This window comes from Vombatus ursinus, unplaced genomic scaffold (assembly GCF_900497805.2).
Source record: "Vombatus ursinus unplaced genomic scaffold, bare-nosed wombat genome assembly UNPS02014864.1, whole genome shotgun sequence".
NCBI classification, from domain to species: Eukaryota; Metazoa; Chordata; class Mammalia; order Diprotodontia; family Vombatidae; genus Vombatus; species Vombatus ursinus.
In genome coordinates, this window is record NW_020954642.1 from 14,536,190 (window position 1) to 14,563,686 (window position 27,497).

Genomic DNA, 27,497 nt, shown 5'->3' on the forward strand with positions numbered 1-27,497 from the left:
GCTCTGTGCCAAATATACCACGGTGCATAACGTTTTAACTTTCTACTTCACTATGATATGATCTACATGACAACTATTATCCGGACGAAAATTGATTGAACACAATCATAGATACAGACCTGGAAGGGGCCATAGGGCTCATCTAGTCTTACCCCCTCGTTTTATACATGAGGAAACTAAAGGCTGGAGAGATGAAGTGACCAAAGGCAAATTAAATAGCAGAGCCAGGATTTGAACTCAAATCTTAAAACTCCAGTGTCTATTCTTTCCATTGTGCTATGATGCCTCTCAAAATTTCTGGACAAAACTTGATCTATGCCATCTTTTAAAAGTACAGTTTTGATACAGTATCCCCTTACTTCAAAACCTTCCACGGCTCCCTCTTATCTATTATATCTAGTACATTAATAAATAAGAATATTAATAATAGCTCACATTTATGTAATATTACCATTTACATAGCACTTTGCTCACAATTAAGTTTAAATACCCTTTTAGATAATCAAGAATCTGTTACTGTTACTTTTCCCATTGTGTCTCTTAGTACATTCCGCTATGTTCCAGTCAAAGCAGATTACTAGTTATTTCCTAAGCATAATTTATGTTTTCCTGCCTTTAATCGCTATGTGTAGAATGGTCTCCATCATTCTAACCCATCCCAAACCTAACTGTCATTAAAAGCTGCGTTTAAATGTCACTTCTTCCATAAAGTCTTCCAAGTTCTAGACAGGCAATGTGGTTGCACCCTTCTCTCAACTTCCATCATACTATGTTGGCATTTCTGTTATGGTACTTATCACACTCTGCCTTGGATTACACTTATTTCTGCATATGAGCTACTTTAATTTAAGCCCTATGCATCCTGGCCTAGGGACATTAGAGTACTATACATTGCCCTGGTCAGACCATAGTAAGAATATTATGAAGAATCCTGGGTGCCACATCTCAGGAATGGCATTGGTAAATTGTAGAGTATCCAAAGGAGAGTGTCCAGAATGGGGAAGGACCTGGAGACCACACCAAATTGGGATTCATTCATTAAATCAGGGATGTTAGGCATTGGAGAAAACAGCAAGGACATGATAACTGGATTCAAGTACCTTAAGGCTGTCACAAAGAAAGATTAAATTTCAGCTTGGCTGGAGGGTAGAACTAAGAGCAATGGGTAGGAACTGAAAAGATATATATTTAAATGGCATCAGAGGTATGGGGAAACTTTCTAATGGAACTATATAACAGCAAAATGGCCTGTCTCAGGAGATTGTGGGTTCTACCTCACTGGAGGCATTCAAGCAAGAGCTTTTATGGCACACTGGCCACAGGGGTATAGGGGCTGGTGTGGGAGGAATCCTTCAGGAATGGGTTAGACTAAATGGCCTCTAAGGTCCATTCTAATTATGAGATTCTATGTGATTCTGTGAGATGTAGATAGAGGCTGTGTTTTCTTAATCTATGTACTCCACACAACACAACAAATGGTCTTGATATAATAGTCTATAAGTGTCTGATGAATGAATGAATACATTAGTATCTCCAAGGGTGGCAGGGATGGCATTCCAGATGGGTAACATTCTCCTCCTACTCAATTGACTCTCATTTTAGACAGTATTTTAAGGCTTTCAATTTTTTTCTCCCAAAGCATTTTTCACAACTACTGTATAAGGTAGTTAGTACAAATACCATTGCCTCATTTTACAAAGAAAGAAACTGAAATACAGATGGGAAAAATGACTTTCCAGGAGTCATACAAATAACTCTTGATGCCCAGTGTCATCAAAGCCAGAATATGAACCCAGCTCTCCCCATACTCCCATTTTAGCGTATTTTCTACTATACTATGAGTTCCAAAGGGGGAAATCCTTATTTTTCCAAAAACAATGTATTATGTAGACTTTTGCCTTATTCACAATTAACTGCTTTATTGAATTTCAATCTTTATTTTCCTTATTCTAATATAAGTGGGAAGAAGCACAGACGATCTGTTCACAATGGTCCATAAGCAAGAAGACATTGAGGACCCTTATGACTCTACCAACAGAATGATGCCAGTGTCCAAGATGGCTAGAGGTTTACAAAAGCAAATTATCAAAGGACCGTGAAATCTGTTATAGCTGTCAAAAAGAAGCAATTATATAGTTAAGCAAGATCTGACAAAGTACCGTAGTGGGTCTGAGCACATAACTTCTTCATCATTCAAACAGATTGAAAATAGTATACTTCTCACACAGTGTTTTTAAATGAGTAGAGAGCTATGGGAAATGTGTGTGTGTGTGTGTAGTAACTGGACATGTGATTTAGGTAGAAGGAACTCATGTTCCTTCAACTAATATTACTTTTTAGTTTTACAAATATTACTTTTATTACTTTTACAAATGCAGGTCAGCACCTCTTCTGCAACATATGGCCCAGAGAGCTTCCTAGGTCACTGAGAAGTTATCCAACTTGACCAGGTACACGCTAAAAGTAGTCTTGTCTGAGGAGGACTTAACTCTGCTTCAAGTCTGCTTTGCTGTCTTGCTCTCTCAGCCTTTATTTCTCTCTCTGTCACTATCTCTCCCTCCCTCATATATAAATACATATATGCATGTAAATACATACATACTACATATGCATAATATATAATACAGTATGCATAATACAATAAATATATACATGCATATTTTATATGTATATTCACATATAACACACGTATACATATTGCATATATGTATGTATATGTAAGTGTCATATTGTAAGTAACTGGAAATACAACAATTTTCTTTAATTCTTTTGCAATCTGATTTTACTGAGATGGTTGGGTATGTTTGATTTCAGTTCCCCTCTTAAATGTGGGACAGTGGTGGTGTCATGGAGAATGCAGAAGAAATCAGAAGACGTGAGTTCTAGTTCTGGCTATTCTATCATTGCATTGGCTATGCAGGGTAAGTTACTTGCCTTTTCTGCATCTCAGTTTCCACATCTGCCAAGTCAGCTTGAGCTATTACTCCTAAAACTAATATTGTTTGTGTACAGACACCACCCTTCTAAGATTCCTACCAGTTCAAACATCCTATGCTCTTAGGTCCCTTCCAGATCTTATAATACAGTGGTCCATATTTTAAGATCCTTTGCACTCTTAGCATCCTGTAATTGTGTATTTTAATTCATGAAATGTCTTGGGAATTAAATAGACATAAGCTTTTTTTTTTTTGATCATCCATATGATTAACTTTAAAAAAAATGTTTTAGATTCTTCTCATTTCACTGACAGCACTAACACAGATGAAAGTTAGATGTAAATTCTCATTTGAATCTCATAAAAGGGGATTTATATTACTTCCATTTAATCAGATATCATTTACTATTAAGCTCTACACAAAAAAGTAGTTCAGTAAATCATTAAATGCTATCAACTGAACCTGACATTAGTTTCTTGCCTATTTTCAACCCTAAGGATTGTAAACTTTTTTTTTCTTTTGTACATTGAAATATAAATTTTCCCCATTTCAACAAAGAATGCAACTTTCATGGTGAAGTTTCACTTTTGATAACCAACTATAAATATTGAAAGTTGGAGATCAAACAAATCATCATTTACTTTTAAATCAATACATGACACTTTACTAGATTCCACAAAGGAAGAAATACCTAGTTAATATAACCATGTATTGTACAGTCATTTCCATTGTCCAAGCTAAAATGATCATACTTAAATTTAATCTTCTATTCTCTTATCATGTCCATAGTGGAAATTCAGAAAATCTTTTCAATGATACTTAGATGTGTTCTGATTTCGTTGCATCATTATCCCATCAGGGACCAAGACCTTTAACATAGCTATCCTTTATCAGTATAAATAAACAAAATTATAGAATCAATGAATGATGGTATTGGACTGCATCTTGGAATAAAGATTATTAGAAGTTAAAAAAAAAACGATCTGGAAAAATATGAGGAGCAAGTATCCTGGAACAGATTTTTAGAAGCATAAGTTACCTCAATGTGTAAAATGTTATTACTATAAAGAATATCATTACACAGAATGTCAGATGTGAAAGTGAATACAGAATGTTAAATTGGGAAGGAATTGTTCTCTTTCCTTGTTGCAAACCCCAGTCACTCTACCCCTCCCTGTTTTCCCAGGGTATCACTCCTTCTCCACCCTCTCTTTCCTGTCCTCAGAATCTTGACCCTATAATTTACTAGCTCAGCTTGATAGTACTCATTACTCTAGAGTCCCTTGACCTGTCTTCACCCATCCTTTTTCAAACCATAACCCTTTATTATAACCCATTTTCTCTACTCCTACGCATGAACCACTGCACACACAGGAACTCACAAAATTTTGCTAATTCATTTGACTAAAAAATTATGTTATGTGGTCTTCAATGGGGCCTCATTGGTATATAACAATCATTTTATTCTTCCCTGACTTTTATTTATTTATTCTCCTCTATCCTATTCACCATAGTGAATTCACCAAAACTTTTTTCTCTAGTCAGTCTACTTATATCACCTCTTCCTCTCTCCCTTTTTGCAGAGAACTTTGTCTCATAATTCACTGAAAAAAAAGTTATATTTTGGAGGTCTTCTTTACTCATAAGTTTCATGTTTCAAATCACTTTAATATAATCCTAAAGTCTCTCCAATCTTGGAGAATGAAGTGGTCCTTTTCCTTCTCAATAACAATCTTTCTACTGCTACACTTTATCCCATTTCTTCTCACCTCCTCTGGAAAATAACTCCTTTAATTATCACTCTTCTTTCCCTCTATCCTTTCTCCTCTCCTCACCCCTGCTCCCTTTCCCTAAATTTTCCATCTTTTCCTAAAGAAATGCTTCTTCCCTTCTGCTTGCAAACATGCCCCAAATCCATAAAAACAAAATTTTACAAAACAAAACAACCATTCCATTTGGCACTACCATCTCCTCAAGTTATTCTATCATTTTCTTTTTTTGCAGTCAGATTTCTAGGGTGAGGAGGTGGGGAGCAGTTTAAATGCCTTGAGTCCACTTTCTCATCTCCCTGTTCTCACTGTTCAGTCACTTTCAGTCTGGCTTCTGACTTCATCATACAAATGAAATTATCACTAAGGTCACCAGTGATGTCGTGAATGAAAACTTCACTCATCTTTTTTCAGCCCTCACCCTCCTTGACATCTGTGTAGCACCTAATACTTCTGACTGTCTTCTCATCCTAGAAGCTCTCTTCTCTGTGGGTTTTTGTGATACTTTTCTTTCTACAGAGTTTTGGAAATGTACACATTCCACGTAACTCAGATTTTAATCCTGATTCTACACCTTGCCATCTGTGTGACATCAGGTAAATCACTTAACCTATCTGGGCTTTGTCTTTCTCTAATGGCTCTTCCAGCTCTTATTCTCTGATACTATCATCCTATGACTATAGCCAATGAAGTCTAAAGTTCACAGAACCACCGGGAATATTGAAATAAAAAAGTGAGTTCAATATCTTACCCTGCCAACTAATACAGGATCTGGTCCAGTGTACTCCTCAATTACAAAAAACTGATTCCAGACCCAGCCTCTTTTGGAACGTTGAAGAACCTGACCTTCTTTTCCTTTTTCATGGTGAGAGTGCAGAGGCCTTAAATGATTCAATTTCTCATTTGACAATGCCTGGCTGTTAGCCAGCATTCCCAGGCAGACCAGGATAGCATGTAAACAGTAGTTTGCCTTCATTTTTGGTTAAGTGAGAGGCACAGGAGTATCTGCAAATCCAGCCTTTGTACCCAGAGATCTGACAGTCTTCAACCTGGCAGGCCACTCAGCACATTCAAATGGAACCGTCTCCAGACAGAATACCACCATTCAGGAAGAGCATCACCTCAATGTTGTGCACCTTCCCGATTTTGCCTCTGAAAGGAAAAGAAAAGATGTCAATGACTTCGCAGTCAAAGAAACTCCACACATTCATTAGCAAGTATGCTTAAGAACAGGGCAGTGGGGTGGGATGGAGGAAGTATGTTAAAACAGTTGGTTCCTTAAACCAGTGGCAACAGCCACATGGATACAGTTTATTTTAAATGGATCTGGTAACCTTTGTTATTGTTCAGTCATTTCAGCCATGTCTGACTCTTCATGACCCCATTTGGGATTTTCTTGGCAAAAATACTGGAGCGGCTTTCCATTTCCTTTTCCACTCACTTTACAGACAAAGAAACTGAGAGAAACAGAGTTAAGTGACTTGCCCAGCTAGTAAGTGTCTGAGGCCGGATTTGAACTCAGGTCTTCCTGACTCCAGACCCAGCACTCTATTCACTGTGCCACCCAGCTGCCCCAAGCTTACTCAGGGAAGACTGGCCTCTTAGATTTTGGCCACTAGTGTCATCCAAGCATGTTGATGGTCCTAAAGATGAGCAGTAGCTGAAGTAGTAAAGAGAACACTAGACTGGCAGTCAAGAAGACCTGCCTTTATCAGTTAGTAAGCATTTTTTTCTTAAACCCAGGCTATATTTGGGGGAGTAAAGAAAGGCAAAAACAATCCTTGTCCTCTTGAAGCTCACATTCTAATGGAGAAACTAACATGAAAATACCCAGGTCCATAAAATATATATACAAAGCAGATGCAAAATCAGAAGGAAGGCACAAGCTGCTGGAGGGGACCAGGAAAGGCCTCTTACAGAAGGTGGGATTTAGAGGGAGTCTCAAAGGAAGTCAGGGGAACCAAAAGGCAGCAGTGAGAAGAGAGATCTCATCTCAAACACTTGCTATAGCTCTGTGTGCCTGGATAAATCACACAACTTTCAAAGTCTCCATAAAAGGAAGATAACAATAGCACCTGCCTCCCAGAATTGCAGTAGGATCAAGTGAAGTGGTGAAGTGTGTGTAAAGCTCCTTGAAGACTTTAGAGTGTTGTGTAAATGTGAGCTATTTTAATGTTATTGGGAGACAAGTTACATAACTTGTCCAGGGTTAACAGCTAATATCTGTCGGAGGAAAAATCTGAACCGAGGTCTTCCTGACTCTGAAGCCAGGTCTCCATCTCCTCTGCACCCTGCCTCAGTGCCCCAGGTGACATGGGAAGACTAAATGTTCCAGACTAGGTCTTTATGCTTACATTGGAAGAATGAGTTTTCTTACCACTGGGGTTTCTTAAAAACAAAAACAAAACAACAACAAAAAATGTGTACATAGAGAGCATTGGGCATGGAGTTAACACACCCAGGTGTGAATCTTATCTTTTTAGTACTCATGAGAGCTTTTGTACCTTTTGCTTTAACTGGAAACTTGAGAACTAGAGGGTACAGTGGGAGGTATTATCTCTGCCAATAGTAATTATTCCTGGTGGCATGACTGGCCTAAAGGAGAAAGCGCTGTATGTGTATTCAAAGTATCTAGGTTCAAATCTTGGCTCTCTTAATAGATTTGTGACCTTGGGCAAGACACTCTCTGGATCTTGGTTTCCCAAACAGAATGAACTAATCCCTGAGGGTTTTTCTAGTGATATGTCTCTCCTATTCGAAAGTACTTTGTAAATAGCAAGATAGTTCTAAAAATGTGAGGGATTATTATTAAATTTGACCAGGATCACTATGCTCAAACTACATAAGGATCTATGGATTAAACACACACACACACGCAAAAAAAACAAAACAAAACAACAAAAACAAACAAAAACTATTGCACAGGCTTGCTTCTTTGCTACCTTTATTGTCAGGATCCGAAGAAATGTCAGAGGTCATCTAGTTCAACTCCTTCTTGAGTAGTCATACCCCTTCCAACACCCCAAATAAGTAGTCATACATTCTTACTTTGAATAGCTCCAGGAATATAGAACTCACTTACAAACAAGGTAACTGATGTCATTTTAATTTTATCTGAAAGTTCCTCCTTATATTGACCAAAATATACCTTCCTGTTACTTCTATACATCATTCCAAGTTTTATCCTATATAGCTCAGCAAAACAAACCTAGTCTTTCTTCTAACTGGTTGTCTTTCAAACATATAAAGACAGCTCTCTTGGACCTTCTAAGTCTCCACTTTAAACATACTTTGATTCTTCTATTGCCCTTAGCATGACAGTCTCTACTGCCTCTCACCATCTTGTTCTTTACCTCTTGGAATGCTCTCCAGCTTGCAAATGTTCTTTCTAAAATGTGATGTCAGAACTAGATGTAAACCTCCAGCCGGGCTCTAACCAGGGTTGTTGAATTTTCTTTTTCCTTCCTTCTTTCTTTCTTTCTTTCTTTCTTTCTTTCTTTCTTTCTTTCTTTCTTTCTTTCTTTCTTTCTTTCTTTCTTTCTTTCTTTCTTTCTTTTCTGATCCCCTCTGTTGGTAATGACTTTCCTTGCACCAGTTTCACAGAGGACTTTTTCACTTTTCTGATAATGGCAATTAAAATTTTTAATTTATTTCCTGCCTGGCTACCTTCCTGGAATTCTCCATCACATTACAGGAATCACTTCATCCTGCAAAATCACTTCAGCCCTGGAACTCACACTTTGGCAATACCCTGTGCACCTAGGCCCCTATCTTCCCTCTAATTGGAGGGCAGAGACCTCTCCTCCTAGAAACTCTAATTAAGAAGGGTCGAATTCTTTCAGGCAGGACCCATGTCTCTTACTCTCAGTATTTTGGGGTCCCAGGATCCCTAAACTTCTAGACCTCAATAAAATGAGTTTTCCAGGGTCATAAGTACTAAGTGTCTCAGGTTGGATTTGAATTCAAGTCTTCCATACTCCAGCAGAGCTCTATGTACTCTATACTTAATTGCCTATTATAATTATTACCAGTATCTCTCTCTCCACAGATATATAGACAGAGATATATATGTATATATGCATGTGCATAGTATATGTATACACACATAATATAATATTGTCACAATATATATGTGTATATGTATATATACATACACATATACATTTCCTTTCTTTTTAATGGTATTTGTTGGATTAGATGGTTCTTTACAAATCTAAGATTCTATGATTATTATAGGCAGCTAGGTGGCGCAGTGCATAGACTGCTGGGTCTGGAGTCAGGAAGACTTATCAATCTGAGTTCAAATCTGGCCTCAGATATTAGCAGTAGAATCCTAGGCAAGTCACTTAGCCTTGTTTGCCTCAGGTTCCTCATCTGTAAAATGAGCTGGAAAGGAAATGACAAACATTCCAATATCTTTGTCACAAAAACCCCACACAGCATCATGAAAATTCACACACAATTGAAACTACTGAACTACAGCAACGTGATTTTTTATCATCCCAGGACTGACCTAACTACATGTGGTAAGGCTCATTACTATAGATCTTGCCACCAAGTGATAACACATTTAGGCTATAGAATAAAAATAGCATCACGAGGCATGATTTTCAGAAGACATATGGTCTCCTGAATTACCAAACTAAGCACTTAGTACTGTATGGTTACAAAACACTTTATTTACCTTGCATTATTTGATAACAAGGCAACTTGATGGTGAAGTGAAGAGAGCACCAGACCTGGAATCTAAAAAAAAACCTTCATCCAAATCTAGCCTAGACACTCACTTAGGCTAGAGTCAGGGGTGGGGAACCTTCGGCCTCGGGGCCACATCTTACCCCCTAGGTCCTCAAGTGTGGCCCTTTGACTAAATCCAAACTTTACAAACCTCTGTCCACATCAGTTTCCTCATCTTTAAAATGGGGAAGATAATGGCAACTCCCTCCAAGGGTTATTGTGAGGGTCAAATTAAATAACATTTATAAAACATGTTATAAAACTAAAAATACTATATAAATGCCAGTGATGATGATGACGATGATGATAACCCCGTGAGCTTTAAAGGATAGGCATTATTTTCCTCATTTTATAGCTGAGGAAACTAAGGCTCTGGGAACTGTAGCCCAAGGTCAAACAGCTAGTAAATGGAATCTCTTAGACTGAAATGTTGGTATTTTGACACCCAATTGATTGTGCTTTTCACAGCACGATGCTAGCATTTATGATTACAGATCAGATCCAGTTTAAAATTCAGTCTTGTATAAGTAAAACTGCATTTTACATAATGGCTAGTATTCTCAGCAGTCCATAATTATGGATATAATTAATGTTTCTAGGGAGACGATGTGAGAAATATTAATCTGGAGCGAGAGAAGTATTAATCTGGAGCAAGAGGGGAAAAAAAAAAGAGCTTAGCCAGAATGTCATAGACATGCCAGAAATCATATTATACAGGAAGTAAGTTCATCTAGCCAATGAATCCATTCTTCTTTCCCAGGTATGATTCTAGGGTTGTTGAAATTCCTAAGATATCTCACCATAGTAAACAACAAGCAAATTTATACTGGTTCCCAAAGCAGGATGAAGTTAAAGAACATTCCCCTAACACGGAATTTCTGAACTTCTGCATATGTTAAGACAGATGTGGGTCCTGAGGGATACATTCTGTGAAATGTGCTTCTAAAGCCTGGTGTAATGCATAGTGATTGATGGAAGGAATGTGATGGAGTTTGCAGGAATATTGCATAAAAATTAACGGACGACTGCATTCCAAATGAGACCTCAACTATAGTTAGAATTAGGGGTAAATAGTTATACTCTAATTTGTTTTAATAGCGATCCCCAAGATGGTTCCTTAACTATTCTTCCATTAAAGCTATTCTAACAAGATACTGCTTTTGGGTCCCACTAAGAAACCTAAGTAGCATTATATACATGGACTTCATTTTGTGATGAAGGGAAATATTGTCAGAAAAGAAAAAGGAAGTTCTCTTCAAAGTCACCAAAGTAGTAATATGACAGGAAGGTGCATTTACAAAAGGAAGAGATCTAAAGACCTGTAGAGCTCATCTCAGTTGATAGGCAGATAACCACTTTTAACCGATGGCTCTTCTAGCAAAAAATAGTCTCCCGCATGCTAGGTTTTGTCTCTGTTAAAGAAAATTGGCATGTAAGGCTATTTGAGTATATTAGGGCTGTTGTTGGGAATTTTCATGAGGCAGGGAAGAGAAGGAGCAGAAGCAGCTTAGAAAATTTCTAAATGGATTTAAGGTTCGTCTTGCATTCCTTCCCCTCCCCCAACCTCCCCTTCCCCCAGCCCTTACTCACAGAGTCTCAGCTATCAAATGAGCACACTCATTCCTTTTATTTCTAGGAAGCTCATTTCAAATAAAAGCTATGCTATCATCACATTCAGAATAACACCCCCCGAATCTACATCATAACTCAAAATTCTGGTCTACATCTCTGAAGTCACCTCAAAGCCTTGCTCCTTAACTGTGACATCCCCCTACAACAAGCACAGCTTTGTAACCAATAGTATTCTATTATGCAAATTAATTCAAGCATATTATATTCCGTGTGTGTGTCTCATCATTCAACACTGAGCTGGTCTCTGTCTTCAAATCAAATCCACAGAATTAGCTTCATCTACGAAAACAATGCCGAAAAGGAGAAGGAAGTCTGATATGACAAACTTAATAATATGCCCCTTCTCTGTTTTAGGGACCTGACAGAGTGGATAACTTTAAGCGCAGACATCTCCTTGCTAGCTGAATATGCAAATGAAGTTGTGAAGAGGGTCATTTCATGGGCTGTGGCTCTGGGACTGCCACCAAGTTCAAATGCCCAGCATCTGTTATGGAAGCTGCAGAATTTAATGAGCGGGCTAAATTAATAACTGGAAATGTGAGACCCCCCATTCTACAAGGGTGCTGCGAAAGCTGAAGATGAACCTGACCTAAGCAGGATTTCTTTGCTACTGTTGACCTACCTGCCCATAGTTAGTAGGAGCTGCAAAGCATTTTCTGAACCAGAACTAACCCAAATGACAAGGATTAAAGAGAACTCCCCTCGAGTAGTAAGAAATAAACCCTGGTCTAGGCCACTGTGGCTAGTTATTGTAAGATTTGGGGTCTGTGCTATGAGAATATATTAGAAAGCCAGTGTGCTTCAATGGAGAAACATTGGATTTAGGGTCAGAGGACAAGATTAAAATCCCAGTGTTAACATTTATTACTTGTTTTTGTTGTTGTTGTTCAGTTGTTTTTCAGTGCTATTCAACTATTTATGACCCCATTTGGAGTTTTCTTGATTAAGATACTAGAGTGGTTTGCCATTTCATTCTACAATTCATTTTACAGATCAGGAAACTGAGGCAACAGAGTTAAGTGACTTGCCCAGGGTCACATAGCTAGTAAGTATCTGAGGCCATATTTGAGCTCAGGAAGATGAATCTTCCTATCTCCATCTCTGGTACGCTATCCACTGAGCCACCCAGCTCAAACCTCTTTGAGCTTTAGTTTTTTTCATTGATCATTTCATTCATTTCATTTTATTCCCCCTTTGCTGTGTTTCTGACTCTCTGGACATTACTTACTACCATGACTCTGCTGTCTTGTTACCCAGGAAATTCCATTTGTGCTTAGGGCCTTCTCACTCTGGAATCTCTCTCTGCCATACAAATTCACTTCTCTCATTGGTGAGTTCTTTCCTTGGTGTCCATGATGAAGATGTGCCCAGACCAGTCATACTTCACTAACTTAGTGGATATATTTTTGACTTTCCATATTTCACCGCCAAGCACCTCTGTGGGTGTCTTCAATACATTTTTCAGTTACCTTTTATATTTTGTCTTCTCTTGTTAGAAGGTAAGCTCCCTGAGGGTAAGGACTATTTTTCTTTTTGCTTGTATTTGTATTTCCAGGTATTATCATAGTACCTAACACATAGTAAGCACTTAAATGCTTGTTGCCTGCCATCCGTCCCTCACCTTTAAAGTATTTGAGGTCCATTCCACATCTCCATTCTATGGGAGGATGAGTTCTCAGCGTGGCATAATTGAAGTGGGTTCTTTGAGGGACAAAATGCCACACCTTTCACTCAGCTATACTATCTCTTGAAGAGCAAGCACACTTCTTAAATGCCTTCCAGTGATGGGCAACTCACTACTACTAGGAAGGCAACCTATTCCTTTATTAGCCATTTCTAATTGTAAACCCACCACCACCACTACTTACATTGAGCAGAGATAGGTCTACCTGCAGCTGCCCAGACATCATTCTTAGTTCTGCCCTTTGCAGTCACATAGAAATAGGTCCTTTTTGGAGCAGCTACACGGTGCAGTGGATAGAATGTTGGGTCTGGAGTCAAGGAGACCTGAGTTCAAATCTAGCCTCAAATACTTACAATATGTGACCTTGAGCAAGTCACTTAACCATGTTTGCCTCGGTTTCCTCATCTGCAAAATGAGTTGGGGAAGGAAATGACAACTCACTCCAGTATCTTTGCCAAGAAAACCCTAAATCAGGTCACAAAGAGTCGGGCACAATTGAAATGAAACCACAATAGCACTATTCTCTAAGGAAAAGATGGGTAGTTTCTTTAACTGATCCTCATATGGCACGATCTCTACTCCCATCACCATCCTGATATGCCCCTTTGGACATCTACCAGCTTATTAAGATCTCACCTAAAATGTAGTGCCCAGAAAGTAAAATGTAACACTACTAATCTTTCCCACCTGCTTAGCTCTGGGCATATTCTTCTAGCCTTTCTTCCTCTGAAAGAAGTCTGGGCCATGTTAACATTGAGGTTGAACCTATCCTTTTGAACTCATCACATGTTCTGAGTCTTCAAACTTGCTCTTACCTACCATGGCCTATTCTTATCTCCCTCTGTCTTAACACAATATTAATAGGGAGGAGTCAATAGAAACAAAGATAATCAACACATATTATCGTGCCACTTTTATGATGATGGGAACTTAGGGTCACAGAGATTATGGTCCACATTCACATAGCTACATGAGTGCTGGATGTGAATACGGGTTTTTTAGCTCCAGGTTCAGGGTTCTTCTCATGAGGGCTCATTGAATGAGCGAATTTCATCATTTCTTAAAACATTAATACCACTAGTTCTAGTGACTTCTAAGGCCTTAGGGTCATGAAGCCTCATGTTGCCTAACAGCAAGTTATAGCAAAGAGAGTGGAAACACTGGAATAGAGGAAATAACGGCGATTGTGTGCCATTTATCCAAGGAGGAACTTACTATCTATGCCCGATTCAAGCCATTCAATTTTCTTTTTCTCACTGTAATATTTTAAAATGTTAATCATTAAGATGAACAAAATACATTGCCAATGCAGGAAATAACACTGTCAGCAGTGTTAGCTTTGACTATGAATAACAACTACATATGTATGTGTGAGGATAGAAGGAGGGGAGATATAAGGAGAGGAAAGGAGAAAGGTGGGAAAGAATGTGAATGAACAATGAGAGGGATGAAAAAAGAGGGAAGAAGTGAGAGGGATAGAGAAGAATTGAGAGATGAGGAAAATAGGGAGAAAAGGGGAGGGAATGAGAGAGGGAAGGAGGAAGGGAAGAAAGGAGAGGGAAGAAGATAAAGAAAGATTATTTTTTCTTTGAAGATCTTTTTTTTCCCCTCTGAGCTAAAGTACAAAGAAGAAAGATTAGGGCAAAATGTCAGCAATAAATAGATGTTTTACATAATGTAATATTATTTATGACTTCAAAGGCCCTGCACCCGCTTACAAATGCCTTAGAGCAATAAATAGTGTGCACATCTAATAACTGAAACTTTTCTGTTCTTGTGAAGGGTAAAGAGCTATTAAATCAATCATTCAGGTTCATATTTTCCTATGTTATATTATAGAATATTTTGCATGTATAGAGGGGAGGAAGGGAGGAAAGAAAAAGAGGGTAAATGATTTAATAAAGAACACTCAGATCATTATACTTTGTAAGAAAAATAAATTCTATTTTTAGCTAAAGCATGTCAAGCATAACATTTGGATACTTGACTTCCAGGTCTATAAGATTGAAATCAAATATAATCATGCCAACCCCAAGAATAATCATCAGTCAGTATACATATATATATGTATGTATTTGTGTGTGTATATGTGGGTGTCTGTGTATATACACAGACACAGACACAGACACAGACACACAGACACACAGACACACACACACACACAAACTTTGATGGGTGTGTTCTTATACCAGCTGATGACAGAGATACAAAAATGAATAACCTACTATTACTGCCCTAATGGAGTTTACAGCTTAGTAGGAAGGGATAAGACACATTTTGAAAATTGTCAGATAGCAATGCTAACTAGGATATGAATAAGCAATGATGATATTCCCAGAAAGGTGGAATAGATTGCTGTGGGGGGCCATGATGGAAAAGTTAAATCAAATCTAACACCATCATTACAAAAAACAAAACAAAGCAAACCCCACAAATATCCCCAAACTTCATTCTTAAATATCTTTCTTTTTTCTTCCAACACATCCTACAATACTCTTTATACCCATTCAAAAGTTTCTGAAAATTATTCTTTTTTGATCCTAGTTTATTTTAATAGAATTTTCCCCAATTACATGTCAAGACAAGTTTTTAGCATTAATTTTTAAAAGACTTTGAGTTCCAAATTTTTCTCCCTCCCTCTCTCCCCTCCCGTTTTTCTAAAATGGAAGGCAATTTGATATAGGTTATACATATGCTATCATGTAAAACATATTTCCATGTTAGTCATAGTTGTGAAAGAAGAAACAGATCAAAAGGGGAAAAAAAACATGAAAAAGACTAAAGCAAGAGAAAAATATATGCTTCCATCTTCATTCAGAGTCCATTGGTTCTTTATCTGGATGTAGATGGCATTTTCCTTCATGAGTCCTTTGTACTTGTCTTGGATCATTGCGTTCCTGAGAAGAGCTGAGGCATTCATAGCTGATCATCACACAATGTTGTTGATACTGTGTACAATATTTTCATGGTTCTGCTCATTTCACTTGGCATCAGTTTGTACAAATCTTTCCAGGTTTTTCTGAAATCTGCCTCTTCATTATTTCTTATTGCACAATAATATTCCATTACATTAATATACCACAGCTTGTTCAGCCATTCCCCAATTGATGGGCATCTCCTCAGTTTCCAACATTTTGCCACCACGAAAAGGGCTGCTATAAATATTTTTGTATATGTAAAAGTCATTTTCTGTTTTTTTTTAATTAAAAAAATTTTTTTTTTTATTTCTTTGGGATCCAGACTAGCAGTGGTGTTGCTAGATCAAAAGGTATGCCCTTTGGGCATAGTTTAAAATTGTTCTCCAGAATGTTTGGATCATTTCACAACTACACCAACAGTGCATTAGTGTCCAATTTTTTCCCACATCCTCTCCAACATTTATCATTTTCCTTTTTTGTCATATTAGCCAGTCTGATAGGTGTGAGGTGGTACTTCAGAGTTATTTTAATTTGCATTTCTCTAATCAAAAGTGATTAAGAGCACTTTTCCATATGCCTATATATAGCTTTGATTTCTTCATCTGAAAACTGCCTGTTCATATCTTCATTTTTTTCCATTCTTTTGAATTTGTTTGATTGATTCTTGATGTCTCTTGGAGTCACGAACTTCCACTTGCCCAAATTTAATTTTTAAGGAATTGTTTTACTTAATTAACTTTTGTAATTTCTTTTCCATTTGACCAATTGTACTCTTTAAGGAGTTCTTTTCTTCAGTGAATTTTTATGTCTCCTTCTCCATTTGGTCAATTCTACTTTTTCAGCAGTTGTTTTCGTTTGCTAAGCAGTTGACTCCTTTTTCATAATTCTCTTGTATCACTCTCATTTCTTTTCCCAATTTTTCTTCTGTCTCTCTTACATCATTTTTAAGTTCCTTTTTGAGCTCTTACATAAGATCTTTCTGGGCTTGAGATCACTTTCCATTTTTCCTCGGGATTTTGCCCAAAGGCGTTTTTACATTGTTGTCCTCTTCTAAATTTGCGTCTTGATCTTCCCTGTCACCATAATAACTTTCTATGGTCATATTCTTTTGTGTGTGTGTGTGTGTGTGTGTGTGTGTGTGTGTTCTTTTTTTTTGCTCATCTTTTTTGGCCTTTTTTCCTTTCTTTTGAATTTAAGCTCTGCCCCCAGGGTGGAAGGGGCACTGTCTAAGGTTTCTTCTACCAGGGGCTTTAGGCCCTGGCTATTTATTTGGTACTGCACTGATATTGCCCAGAAGCCATGGGGGACCCTTGTGCCTGGTGCTGCACTGAGGGTGTAGGGTGGGAGTAGCTGGCTCTGCTGGAGGCCATAGGAGTCTGGCAGCTTACCTGGTGCTGAACCAGGGTCCTCATGCTGGTGTCTGGTGTGTGCTGAGGCCGGTGGGGTGTTTCTACATTTCCCAGGTGCTACACAGAAGCACATGGTAGTCTGGGAACTGTAGGGTAACTGTTTGCCCAGGGCTCTGCTTAAGCACATGGCTGTTCTTGGAGCTGGAGTCTGGTCATTCCCTTCTCTATGCAGAGGCACATGAGGGTTCCTAGTGTTGGCAATTGCCTGCTCTATCTTACTGGGGCTCAGGATCTCCCACTGGTTTGCTGAGGTGGGTCCTGCTGCTGGCTTGCTGAGACACTTCCTGTCCTGGACTGTGTCGGTGTTCCTCTTTTACCTGAGTGAGACAGACTTTTTTTTGTTGGCCAATCTTCCAAGTTTCTCAGGCTAAAATATTGTTTCAGCCCCCTTTTTGCTGGTTTTGCTGTTCCAGGATTGGTTTGGGGCTCAATTTTATGATTGTTTGGTGGTGAATAAGGGAGAGTTACAGCATTTTACTGATTATCCCGCCATCTTGGCTCCTGGAACCCAGTTTACTTATCTTAAAGAATTTGAGAATTAGAAGACACCTTAAAACGGAAAGTTCAGAGATAGAAGGGACCTGAGAAATTTGAATAAACATAGACTATAGGCCTTTAGAACTACCTAAAGACCTTACAATGTAGAAGATTAGAGCTTGGACAGACCTCTGAGCAAAAAATATCAGATAATCTCTCTGAGATCATCTCCAATTTCTCCTGCATGTGTCTTGTTTGTACATAGTTTTTGCATGTGGTCTCCACTTTTAGCTAAAGGATCTTTGAGAAAAGGGACTGTTTTTTTTTTCTTTTCTTTATATCTGCAGTGCTTACAACAGTGCCTGAATTACAGTAGGTGCTTAATAAATGATTCTTGACTTGACCTTCAAGAACCACAAATGTCAAGAGACATAAGTGACCCTAATGATCATCCTACTTAATCTCAATATTTTAAATCTGAAGAAAATAAGGACCAAAATGGAGAGACTTAAAGAATGAATCTGTGGCTGAGTCTAAAAAGAAATCAGGTCTTCTGAATCCAAGTCGAGAGCACTGGCCACTAGTCTACACTTTCCATTGAAATGACCACCTCCAATAACTAAAGGAGCAAAGGCAAGAAAAAGTACACGATGACCCAGAAGAGAGCTTGAGAGATTGACTGTTAAGCTTCTGAGAAAGGAAGCAATTTGGTACCTTTCCATTTGAACTGACATCCTGCAGAGAACCACTTTCGATAAATTGCCTCTTTTTTAAGTATAAACAGTCATAGGACGGATCATCGGGAGGTGGTCTTAAGAAAACAACAAGGGAGCTAATGGAGTCTGCTGGCATAATTGCTAAGATAAGGGAAGAGTCTGTTTCAAATAATAATTGCTTAGAGTATTTAGAATTCTGAGCGGGAAGGGAACATTTTCCTAACTCCAACCTGTGACCCCAATCCACTTTGGTTCAAACGTATCTTTACAGTTTAATCAATATGAGTTGATGATACACTGAACTGAGCTAAAGAACAATGGAAATCAAGCTGCTTCCAATTACCGTGAGCTTAATATGACCAGATTGCTCCAAGTATTCCCATGTGCCATGCTCTGATCAAAATCTGCAGCCTGAAAATTGTTTATGTTACTTCTTATCGTACCCTGAATTTACATACACCATCCTGCATTCCTAGACCATGCTCCCTGTAGCGTGGCATGGAGACAGAAATATGGTGCCGGGGCTCGGTGGGCCTGATAGTTAGTCTAATATCCTATTGCTACCTTGCTGTGTGACCTTGGACAATTTGCTTTCTTTCTCTGAACTTCATTGTCCTTAGTTGTGAAACAAAGTGATTGAACTAGATGATTTCTAAGGGTTTATGAATGCAAATGTTCAATAAGAAGTCCTGGGTTGGATTCCTAGCTCTGCTAAGTATCTGTACAATCTGTAAAAGTTCCTTAGCCTATTTTCTCATTTTCCTGATATATAACATAAGGTGGTTAGACTTGATCATATTTAAAGTCCTCTTTTTATTATCTATCTAATCTGTTGCCAAGTGTTATTGAGTTTACCTTTGCCATGTCTTTCATATATATCCCCTCCTCTCCTCTGACACTGCCACTACCCTGGTGCAGGTCCTTATCACCTACTTCCTGGACTATTGCAATCACTGCTGCTTAACTCCCTGCTTCCAGTCTCTCCACAACCCAGGCCTTCCTCCACTCAGCAACCAAAGTGATCTTCGAAAAGCACAGATCTGACAGTGTCACACCCTCAACATGGCTTTCTTGACTCCTCCATTGCCTCCCATACACTTAATAAACTTTAGAGGCTCTCTCTTACATCTAAGATCAATATTTCCAGAGCTCAACACATTGCCTAGTACACAGTAGGCAATTAATAAATGCCTGCTGACTGACTAAATCCTGTGATCTCTGCCTGCTGACATTTTCCCCCATCCTTCAAATGCTTTCTCTACTAAAATTCTTTTTCATGGATAAATAGCCAAAGCGTAATTATTCCCATTTTACAAATGAGGAAAATGAGGGTATTAGAAAGTAAGTGATTCTCTCAACCAGGATTTAAACCTAGACCGCTATTGACTTTTAGTCCAGTCCTCATTTCATTATAATGTGCTGCCTTTCAGCCACATGAAAACAGTTTTTACAGATTAAAACAAGCAAACAAACACCTGAGTCCTGGAGAAAGAAAGCGTGTTTTTGGAGGGGCCACAGATAGCGCGTGCAGAGCTATGACTTGACCCCAGGGTTCCTGATTCCCTGCTCAGTTTTATTTCTGCTGTATATAATAATCTCTAAAAGATTCCTGAAGTAGACAAAAATATTCCTCACCTCTGAAAAATGTTCCCTGTACATTGTTTCCCTGAAATGAAAACGGTCAAGAGTGTATTATAGGCCTTTCATTGCCTGCTGCTATCCTGGAGGAGTTATATCTACACAAAGGATTCCTGGAAGAAGAAGACCACACAGCAGGCCAAACAAATAGGTTCAGATGCAGAGCTCGTGCGCTCAGTTTAGGAGGCTCTGGGTGTGCTGTCCTTATTCACTAAAAGCTATACTCTGGGACAGCGGGGAAGAGCTGATAATTCATCTGTGACAGAGCTCAAGGCCTGGATCATATCCATGACTCTCCAGCCCTTTCCAGGAAAAGCAGAATCACAGAATTTTGGACTGGAAAGGACCTCAGGGGCCATCTAGTTGACCCCCCATACTTGAACAAGAATATACCTGAAAAATAGACATTGAGATTTTGTTTGAAAACCTGCAGCAAAGGGGAAACAGCTTCCTCACAGTAAGCCCATTCCACTTTAGGGATGACAGTAATTGTGAGCATAGCTTTTGCTTTGTTTTTTCTTCAATATTTTTCACTTTTCAATCTCCACCCATTATACCAATTTCTATTCTCTGGTGGCCCGGTAGGACAAGTGTGTTCCTTGTTCCATAAGACAGTCCTTTAAGTATTTGAAGACAACTCTCATCTCCTTTCCACAACACCACGATACAACACACACACACATACACACACACACACACACACACACATTTTCTTATCTGGACTCAAGCATCCCTAAATTCTTGAGACAATTCTCTTATATCAGGAACTCAGGGCCTTTCACCGTCCTTTTTTGTCAAACTCTGGACAGTCCAGCTTATCAGTTTATCACTCCAGTTTAACTGTGGCATCCCAGACTGAATACAGTTCCCTTGATGTATCCTGATTGGGACAGGGCATAGCTAAACCATACTCTGCCTGCCCAATCCATCGTGCTCTGGTTCCTATGACTCTCTTAATGAAGTCAAGATTGCATTAGCTTTCTTTGTTGCCATATCACATTGCTAACCAAATCTGAGCTCAGATCCATAAAAGCCCCCAAATCTCATACCAAACTTCTTGTTTTTAAAGTCAACAAGTTAGAGAAACAGATCTGAACCTGTAGTAAGTTCGCTTTGTAAAAGTATATTTACATGTTTTTAGATACATCCTTCTAAATAAAGTCATCCTTCAATAGCATTTCATGTAACAGACCCGGGTTCTCAAAGAAGATGAGAATAGACTATATCAGGCTCTCCCCAAACTGGAAAGGGCTGGAGTATGGCAAGGATAAGAGACTGAGCATATGTTACCCCAAAACCTAAACTACCTACATGAAAAAGAGGCTTCAAGGTGGTTACCTTGTGATTCAAATAATCAGATTATGATTATAAGGGATTGAGGGGCGGGGGGTGGGGGAGAGTGAGAGATTAGGTTCCTAAAAACTATAGCTGTCCAAAAGTGAAATAGATAACTTCTAGGGGCTATGGGTCTTCCCTCACTTTCTGGCAAAGGCTGGAAAACCATTTTTGAAGATGTTACAGAGGAGATTTCTTCCTTAGGTATGGGTTGGATTAGTGGGGCTTTGGGGACCCTTTTGAGTTTGTGATTGTGTGAATGTTATGGAGATCACAGAAACTCATGAAAATCGTCTAGCATAATATGAAGGTTGGGGTGCATCTATCACCTTTAGTATAAGGCAAAAGTTCTTAATCTGGGGTCTCTAAACTTGTTTTTAAAAATAATTTGATAACTGTAATAAGAACAATAATAGCTCACATTCATATAGTACCTACTGTGTGCCAAGTACTGTGCTAAATGAAAAATGCGAATTTTCTGTAGAGTAAGAACAGCCTGCACTAACGTATTATGCTTTGAATAATTGCTAATTTGAATAATTGAATAATTGCTTTGAATAATAACTCCACAGATCTCTTTGAAACATATAATATAGGCATACACTGAAAAAGTAACATGAATGATAGTCCAGACTCAGTTTTAATATTATCTAGATTTAGGAGAAGATGTAGCCTATATTCAGATCATTTAGCTAAAAATATTCAGAAATATCTAATTTGATCCTCACAATAAGCCCTGGGAGATAGGTACTATTATTATTCCATTTTTACAGATAAGGAAACTGAGGTAATCAATGGTTAAATGACTTATCTACAATCACACAGGTAGTGTCTGAGGTCAAATTTGAACTCAGGTCTTCCTGACTCTAAGTCCTATGCTTTATCCACTGTGCCACCTAGCTGGCTTTAATTAATTGAAATTTTATGTCCATGTAAGTGCTTTTCTTTTTTAATGGCTATGCATTTCAGATTATGCACTTAAAAACAATATTCTCATGAGAAATCCATAAGCTCCAGCAAACTACTAAATAATTGTTAACTATTCAATGATTATGACACACATACAAAAAATGATTAAGAATTTTTCGTATGAGTACCTTTATTAACTGAATGGTTCTCTTGGCCTATTGAAGTTGCTACCAATAATGCATTTTCGGCAAAACAATTTTCAGTAGGATGTCAGGATATAGGGATGGATATTGAAGTACTGAGATGGTGGGGACAGGATAGCTGTTATCTTTCGTAAGACCCAGGGAAAACCCTGGCTACGAGGGCACCTGAGGAGAGGAATGCTTGATTACGTCACCATTGGTAAAGAAAGGGGTAAAGATGTCTGGCAATAGCAATACTGATTCAGAAGGGGTACAATACAGGATTATTTTACAGGGGAGAAGTATGTGAATATAGAACATATTACTTGGTTCAGAGAGAGAATTTTAGAAGGCAGATGCTGCAGAGTGAGTGCTGAGAAGGACAGGGAAAGGTTAGAAATCACGGGGCAGCTGCGGAGACCATGATGTCAGGTCAGGCATATCCTCCCTTATGCTATCACAGGGGCATGCACGAGTACACAGACATCTGGATCAGGCTGAGCTGTTTCTACTACTGCTATTGAGCCCAAACACAATGTGTGCCAGCATTGGGAAAAAATGATGACAATGAATCAGTGTTATTAGCAGAACCTGTCTATAATTGCCTATCTAAATTGTGCCAGATGAGTTTGGTCACACTTCCTGTCCCTAGAGTGCAGGGCCAATGAGAATAGTAATATCAATGTTAATGTCTAACTCCTGCAAGCTAATAAAAATATCAGAGGGACAAGTGGCAGTATCTAGGGAACTGACAGTATACATACGTATACACACATGCATGTCTATGCATGTATATAATATACACATATATGGATAAATATATATGCATGTGTACATTTATATTTACTATATATGCAATCTATACATATATGTGTGTGTGTGTAAAATTTAAACCAACTTATATTTAAATAATGGTTCATGGATCAAAGAGGGTAGGTAGTATTATTTCCATTTTAGAAATGAAAAACCACCATTAAGTTCCTTCCCTATATTTTATTGTAACTTGTTCTTGAAGCATTGGTTTAGAGCTTGTCAGAGAGGAATTTTTATGGTGTTGTAACATAAGAAATGTTTGGAAGAATATCAGGGTTATACAAGAATAGAATCCATTCCCTCATTGATATGGGGCCCAAGTATATGAATGGGCAGTTTTCACATGATGAAGTAGAAGTCACACATAACACAAACATGTATACACATGTGTGTATGTGCATGTACACATATACACATATCACACAAATCACATACACACACCTATCAAATTGGCAGGTAATAAATGAGGAAATGATAACTGTTGGAAAGTCTTTGGGGAGTCAACTACATAAACATGCTGTTGGTTGAGATATGAATAGGTCCAATCATTCTGGAAAGCAGTTTGGAATTATACACCAAAGTCAGGAAACTATGTGTATACCTTTTTGACTCTGGGACATCAGTACTATTCATATGCCACAAAGATTTCATAGACCGAGGGAAAGGACCCAAATGAACAAAAATATTTATAGCAGCAGTTTTTGTGGTAGCAACAAATTGGAAATAAAGTGAGTGCCCATTAACTGGGGAATGGTTGAACAAATTGGAGTATATGAATGTAATGGAATACGATGGTACTATAGGAAATGATAAATATGACAAATTTTGAGAAATCTGAATTCTTTTAAGAACTCATGTGGAGCAAAATGAGCAGAATCAGAATAATGTCCATGGCAAGTACACTATTTTAAAGAAAAACAACTCTGGAAGTCTACAGAACTACAGACTGCAGCTCAATGTATTGACCAGTCATGACTTCAGAAGTCTGATAATGAAGCTTACCTCCCATCACTTGCTAGAAAGGTGAAGACCAGATGTTTAGAATGTGACTTGCATTTTTTAGAAAAGGCCAGGGCAATGTGTTTAATTGATTAACTTAATTTAATTGATTTTAAATGTGAATAGATTAAATGATCCAATAAAATAAAAAGGGAGACATTAGATAAAACAAAATTCCAAAATCTGTTGCTTATAAGAAAAGTATTTAAAAAATAAAGACATAGCCAGAATAAAAAGGAAGTGCTAGAAAAAAATAAAAATAAAAAAATGCTGACTTAATATTTGCAGTTTTATATATATATTCTTTTTTCTTTTTTGAATATAAAAATGTTCATGATAGTTTATTCAATTCATCATAATTAAAAATAAAAGGTTATACAAGAAAACTTCTCCAAATCCACCAAAAAAGTATAAAGGATTGGAGGCTAACTTGTGAAAAGACTTGAATGGCATAATCAGAAGTTTGGTCCTTCTGTGGCAGAGTAAGGGGAGCCATTGAAGGATTTTGTGTGTGTGGGAACAAAAATGTGAAAATTGTGTTTTGGGAAGATGTTGATGGCAAAAGGTAAGAGTTAAGTTTATCAAGACCAGAAGCGCAGAAAGGGATGTTGGAATAGACCATTAGCAGAGTGACCATGTAGGAAGGTATGGTAAAAGTTAACAGGAAAGGTGAGATGAGTCTACATTCAAATGACGGTTAGAATGGAAATGAAGACATTGACATTAAAGACATTGATAGGACTCAGTAATTGAGGTACATGCATGGGATGAGTAGGCTATGGTGAGATCGATGATTCTAAGCCTTAGAGAATAGCAGTGTAAGAAAAAGGACAATCATTATCAGGAAACAGTTTTTTTTAAATTGGAGATAGTAGTGTTAAAGACGATAATCACAACATGTAAACATGGAAGATACCTTGTGTAATCAAATCCCCTCCCACTTTTTACAGATGAGGAAAATGAATCTCAGAGGTGGTATCCAGGGCTCTTGACTTCAATCACGGCTCTATGCTACATCCCAGTGATAAGTGGGTTTAAATATTCAAAACAAAAGAATCAGCTGTTGAGTGACCAATAGCTGACTGATCTTTAAAATCAGTAGTTTTTGGCCTGTAATAGAATCAGGAGTATAGAATCATGTGAGGATGCATTTGGCAGGAATGCTATTTAGCTGTGTGCCAATAATGGTCATATCCTCAATGCCACAAAGCCAAATAGTCATCCTTTGAATTCCATCAACTTTACTCTGGGCAAGAGCACATCATCCCCAAAGATGAATAACTACCTATGCTATTTTAAGGCCTTCAGGTTAGAAAGTTGCTAAACCCTGTTCTTAGTATTAATCAAACTGCTTGTGTACTTAGCAAGTAATTTAAATTGAACCCTAGCACTAGAATGCATGATTTTAAAGGATAAATTTTTCAATAGGGGAATTTGGAAGAAACTAATCTAAGATGTTAGGCCATAGATCACAGAACCTTAGAATTGGAAGGAATATTAAAACATAATGGATTTGAGTGAGAAGGAGCATTAAATATAGTAGAGGTTAGGTGTTCTTAACTTGACATACACATAGATTTTAGGGAGTTCATAAACTTGGTTGGGGAAAAAATATACATCTGTATGTCAATACAGTTGGTTTTCTTTGCCAAGAGACATACACACGAATATACACCATATATGTGTATATATGTATACATATATTCACACATATAAAAATACATATATGCATACATTTATTTGTTTGGTGGTTTGCTTATGCCTTTAAAAATATTATTTTGAGGACTTTATATGTTTCCTCAAACTGCTAAAGAGGCCCATAAAAAGATTAAGAACCCCAGATCTAGGTTAACACCCCTCATCTTGCACGTAAGAAAACAGAGACCTGAGAAGGCACAGTAACTCTAACAGGATCACAAAGTGCTTTAGTCTCGTTTTTGCATTTGAATACAACTCGGCCACTTTTTCTTTATGTAACAGTCACACTTCCTCTGCCGTACAGATTTCTTGTGCATGATGAGTTCTTAATATATTAATAAAGGACACAAAAGATTTATTTCTTAAATGGACATTACCAGAAACTTTTCCATGTTACAATTTTTAAGTCATAAAGGATGGAAATTTAGGGATGAAGGTTTTCCTCTGTTCTTTTTACAAAAAGTAGACAGAAAGTCAGTTAATATATAACTTAACAATGTTTTCCTTTATAGCAAAATTATATGAACACACAACGAAGATGCCTATCCTACTGACTTGGAGACAAAGAATATATAGCTTTTTATCAGATATTAATACTACTAACCACACTGAATTCCAAGAAAACGTGTTTAAAATGTATATACTGAAAAAGGTCTCCAAAGAACCTCATAGAAATAGGTTTATTAAGAATAAATAAGGTAATATTAAATTGTTATAAAATCAATAGAGCCAAAAACAATCTAGTTAGTATGATCACAGAATTACAGATTGTTAGTGTTGGAAAATGCCTGAGAATATGGAATACTAGAGGTGAATGAACCCTTGTAGATTGCCAGAGCTGGAAATGCGCTTAGAAAATGGACTATCAGAAAATATAATATTCCAGTTAAAATAGACCTTATAAAGTGACATGTGTGGACATAGAGTGTTAAAACATAGAATGAAAAAAGAAAACTTTAAATATCATCCAGTACAAATTACCATTTTACAGATGAGGAAATTGAAGCCCAGCAAAAGAAAATGACTAGCCTAAGGATTAGACACCTAGTCACTGGCTGAGCTGGGAATCATCAAAGTCATTGAAGATCAGATTCAATTGGAAACATATCTGATGCTTCTTTTCACTTTGGTAGAAGGTTATAATCCACCAGCACAGTCTTCAAGAATCCAATGTCACATTTGTGCCACAATGAGGCCAAGTGGGAACTTGAAGAGTTAACTGGTAGGTTATCCTTATTGGAGCAGCAAGGTATAATTGAGAAACATAGGATTATGAGAACAAGAGGACCTGGTTTCAGGTCTAGTGATAGCATTTTAATACTTGCATAATCTTGGGCAACTCACTCAGTCTCTCTGGGCATCAAGTTCCTAATTTGTAAAATAAGGATTTTTGGTCTAGATTCTAGACCAAATCTATATTGTCTCTGAGATTTTCTCCAAATCTAAATTCTATGACCTTACGATAAATGTCAAAGAGGACAACACAATAATAGAAAGACATGCAATTAAGGGTCAGAAGATCTGTCCTGATACTACAGGGCATATGAAATTGAGCAAGCATTCCACTTAGTTGGACCTCAATTTTCTCATATTTATAATGGGAAAATTATTGTAGTTCAGTTGTTTCAGTCATGTCCAAATCTTT

General features: G+C 37.8%; 1 protein-coding gene across 1 annotated transcript in view; it reads right to left on the minus strand.

The window, feature by feature from the left end:
- LOC114027949 (cadherin-11) overlaps positions 1–27,497 on the minus strand; it is a 210,847-nt gene that overhangs the window by 45,633 nt on the left and 137,717 nt on the right. Inside the window, exon 3 of the mRNA XM_027842096.1 lies at positions 5,457–5,857. Within this exon, the coding sequence (XP_027697897.1) occupies positions 5,457–5,681 (225 nt within the window). The 5' untranslated portion in view covers positions 5,682–5,857. The remainder of the gene's footprint in view (positions 1–5,456; positions 5,858–27,497) is intronic.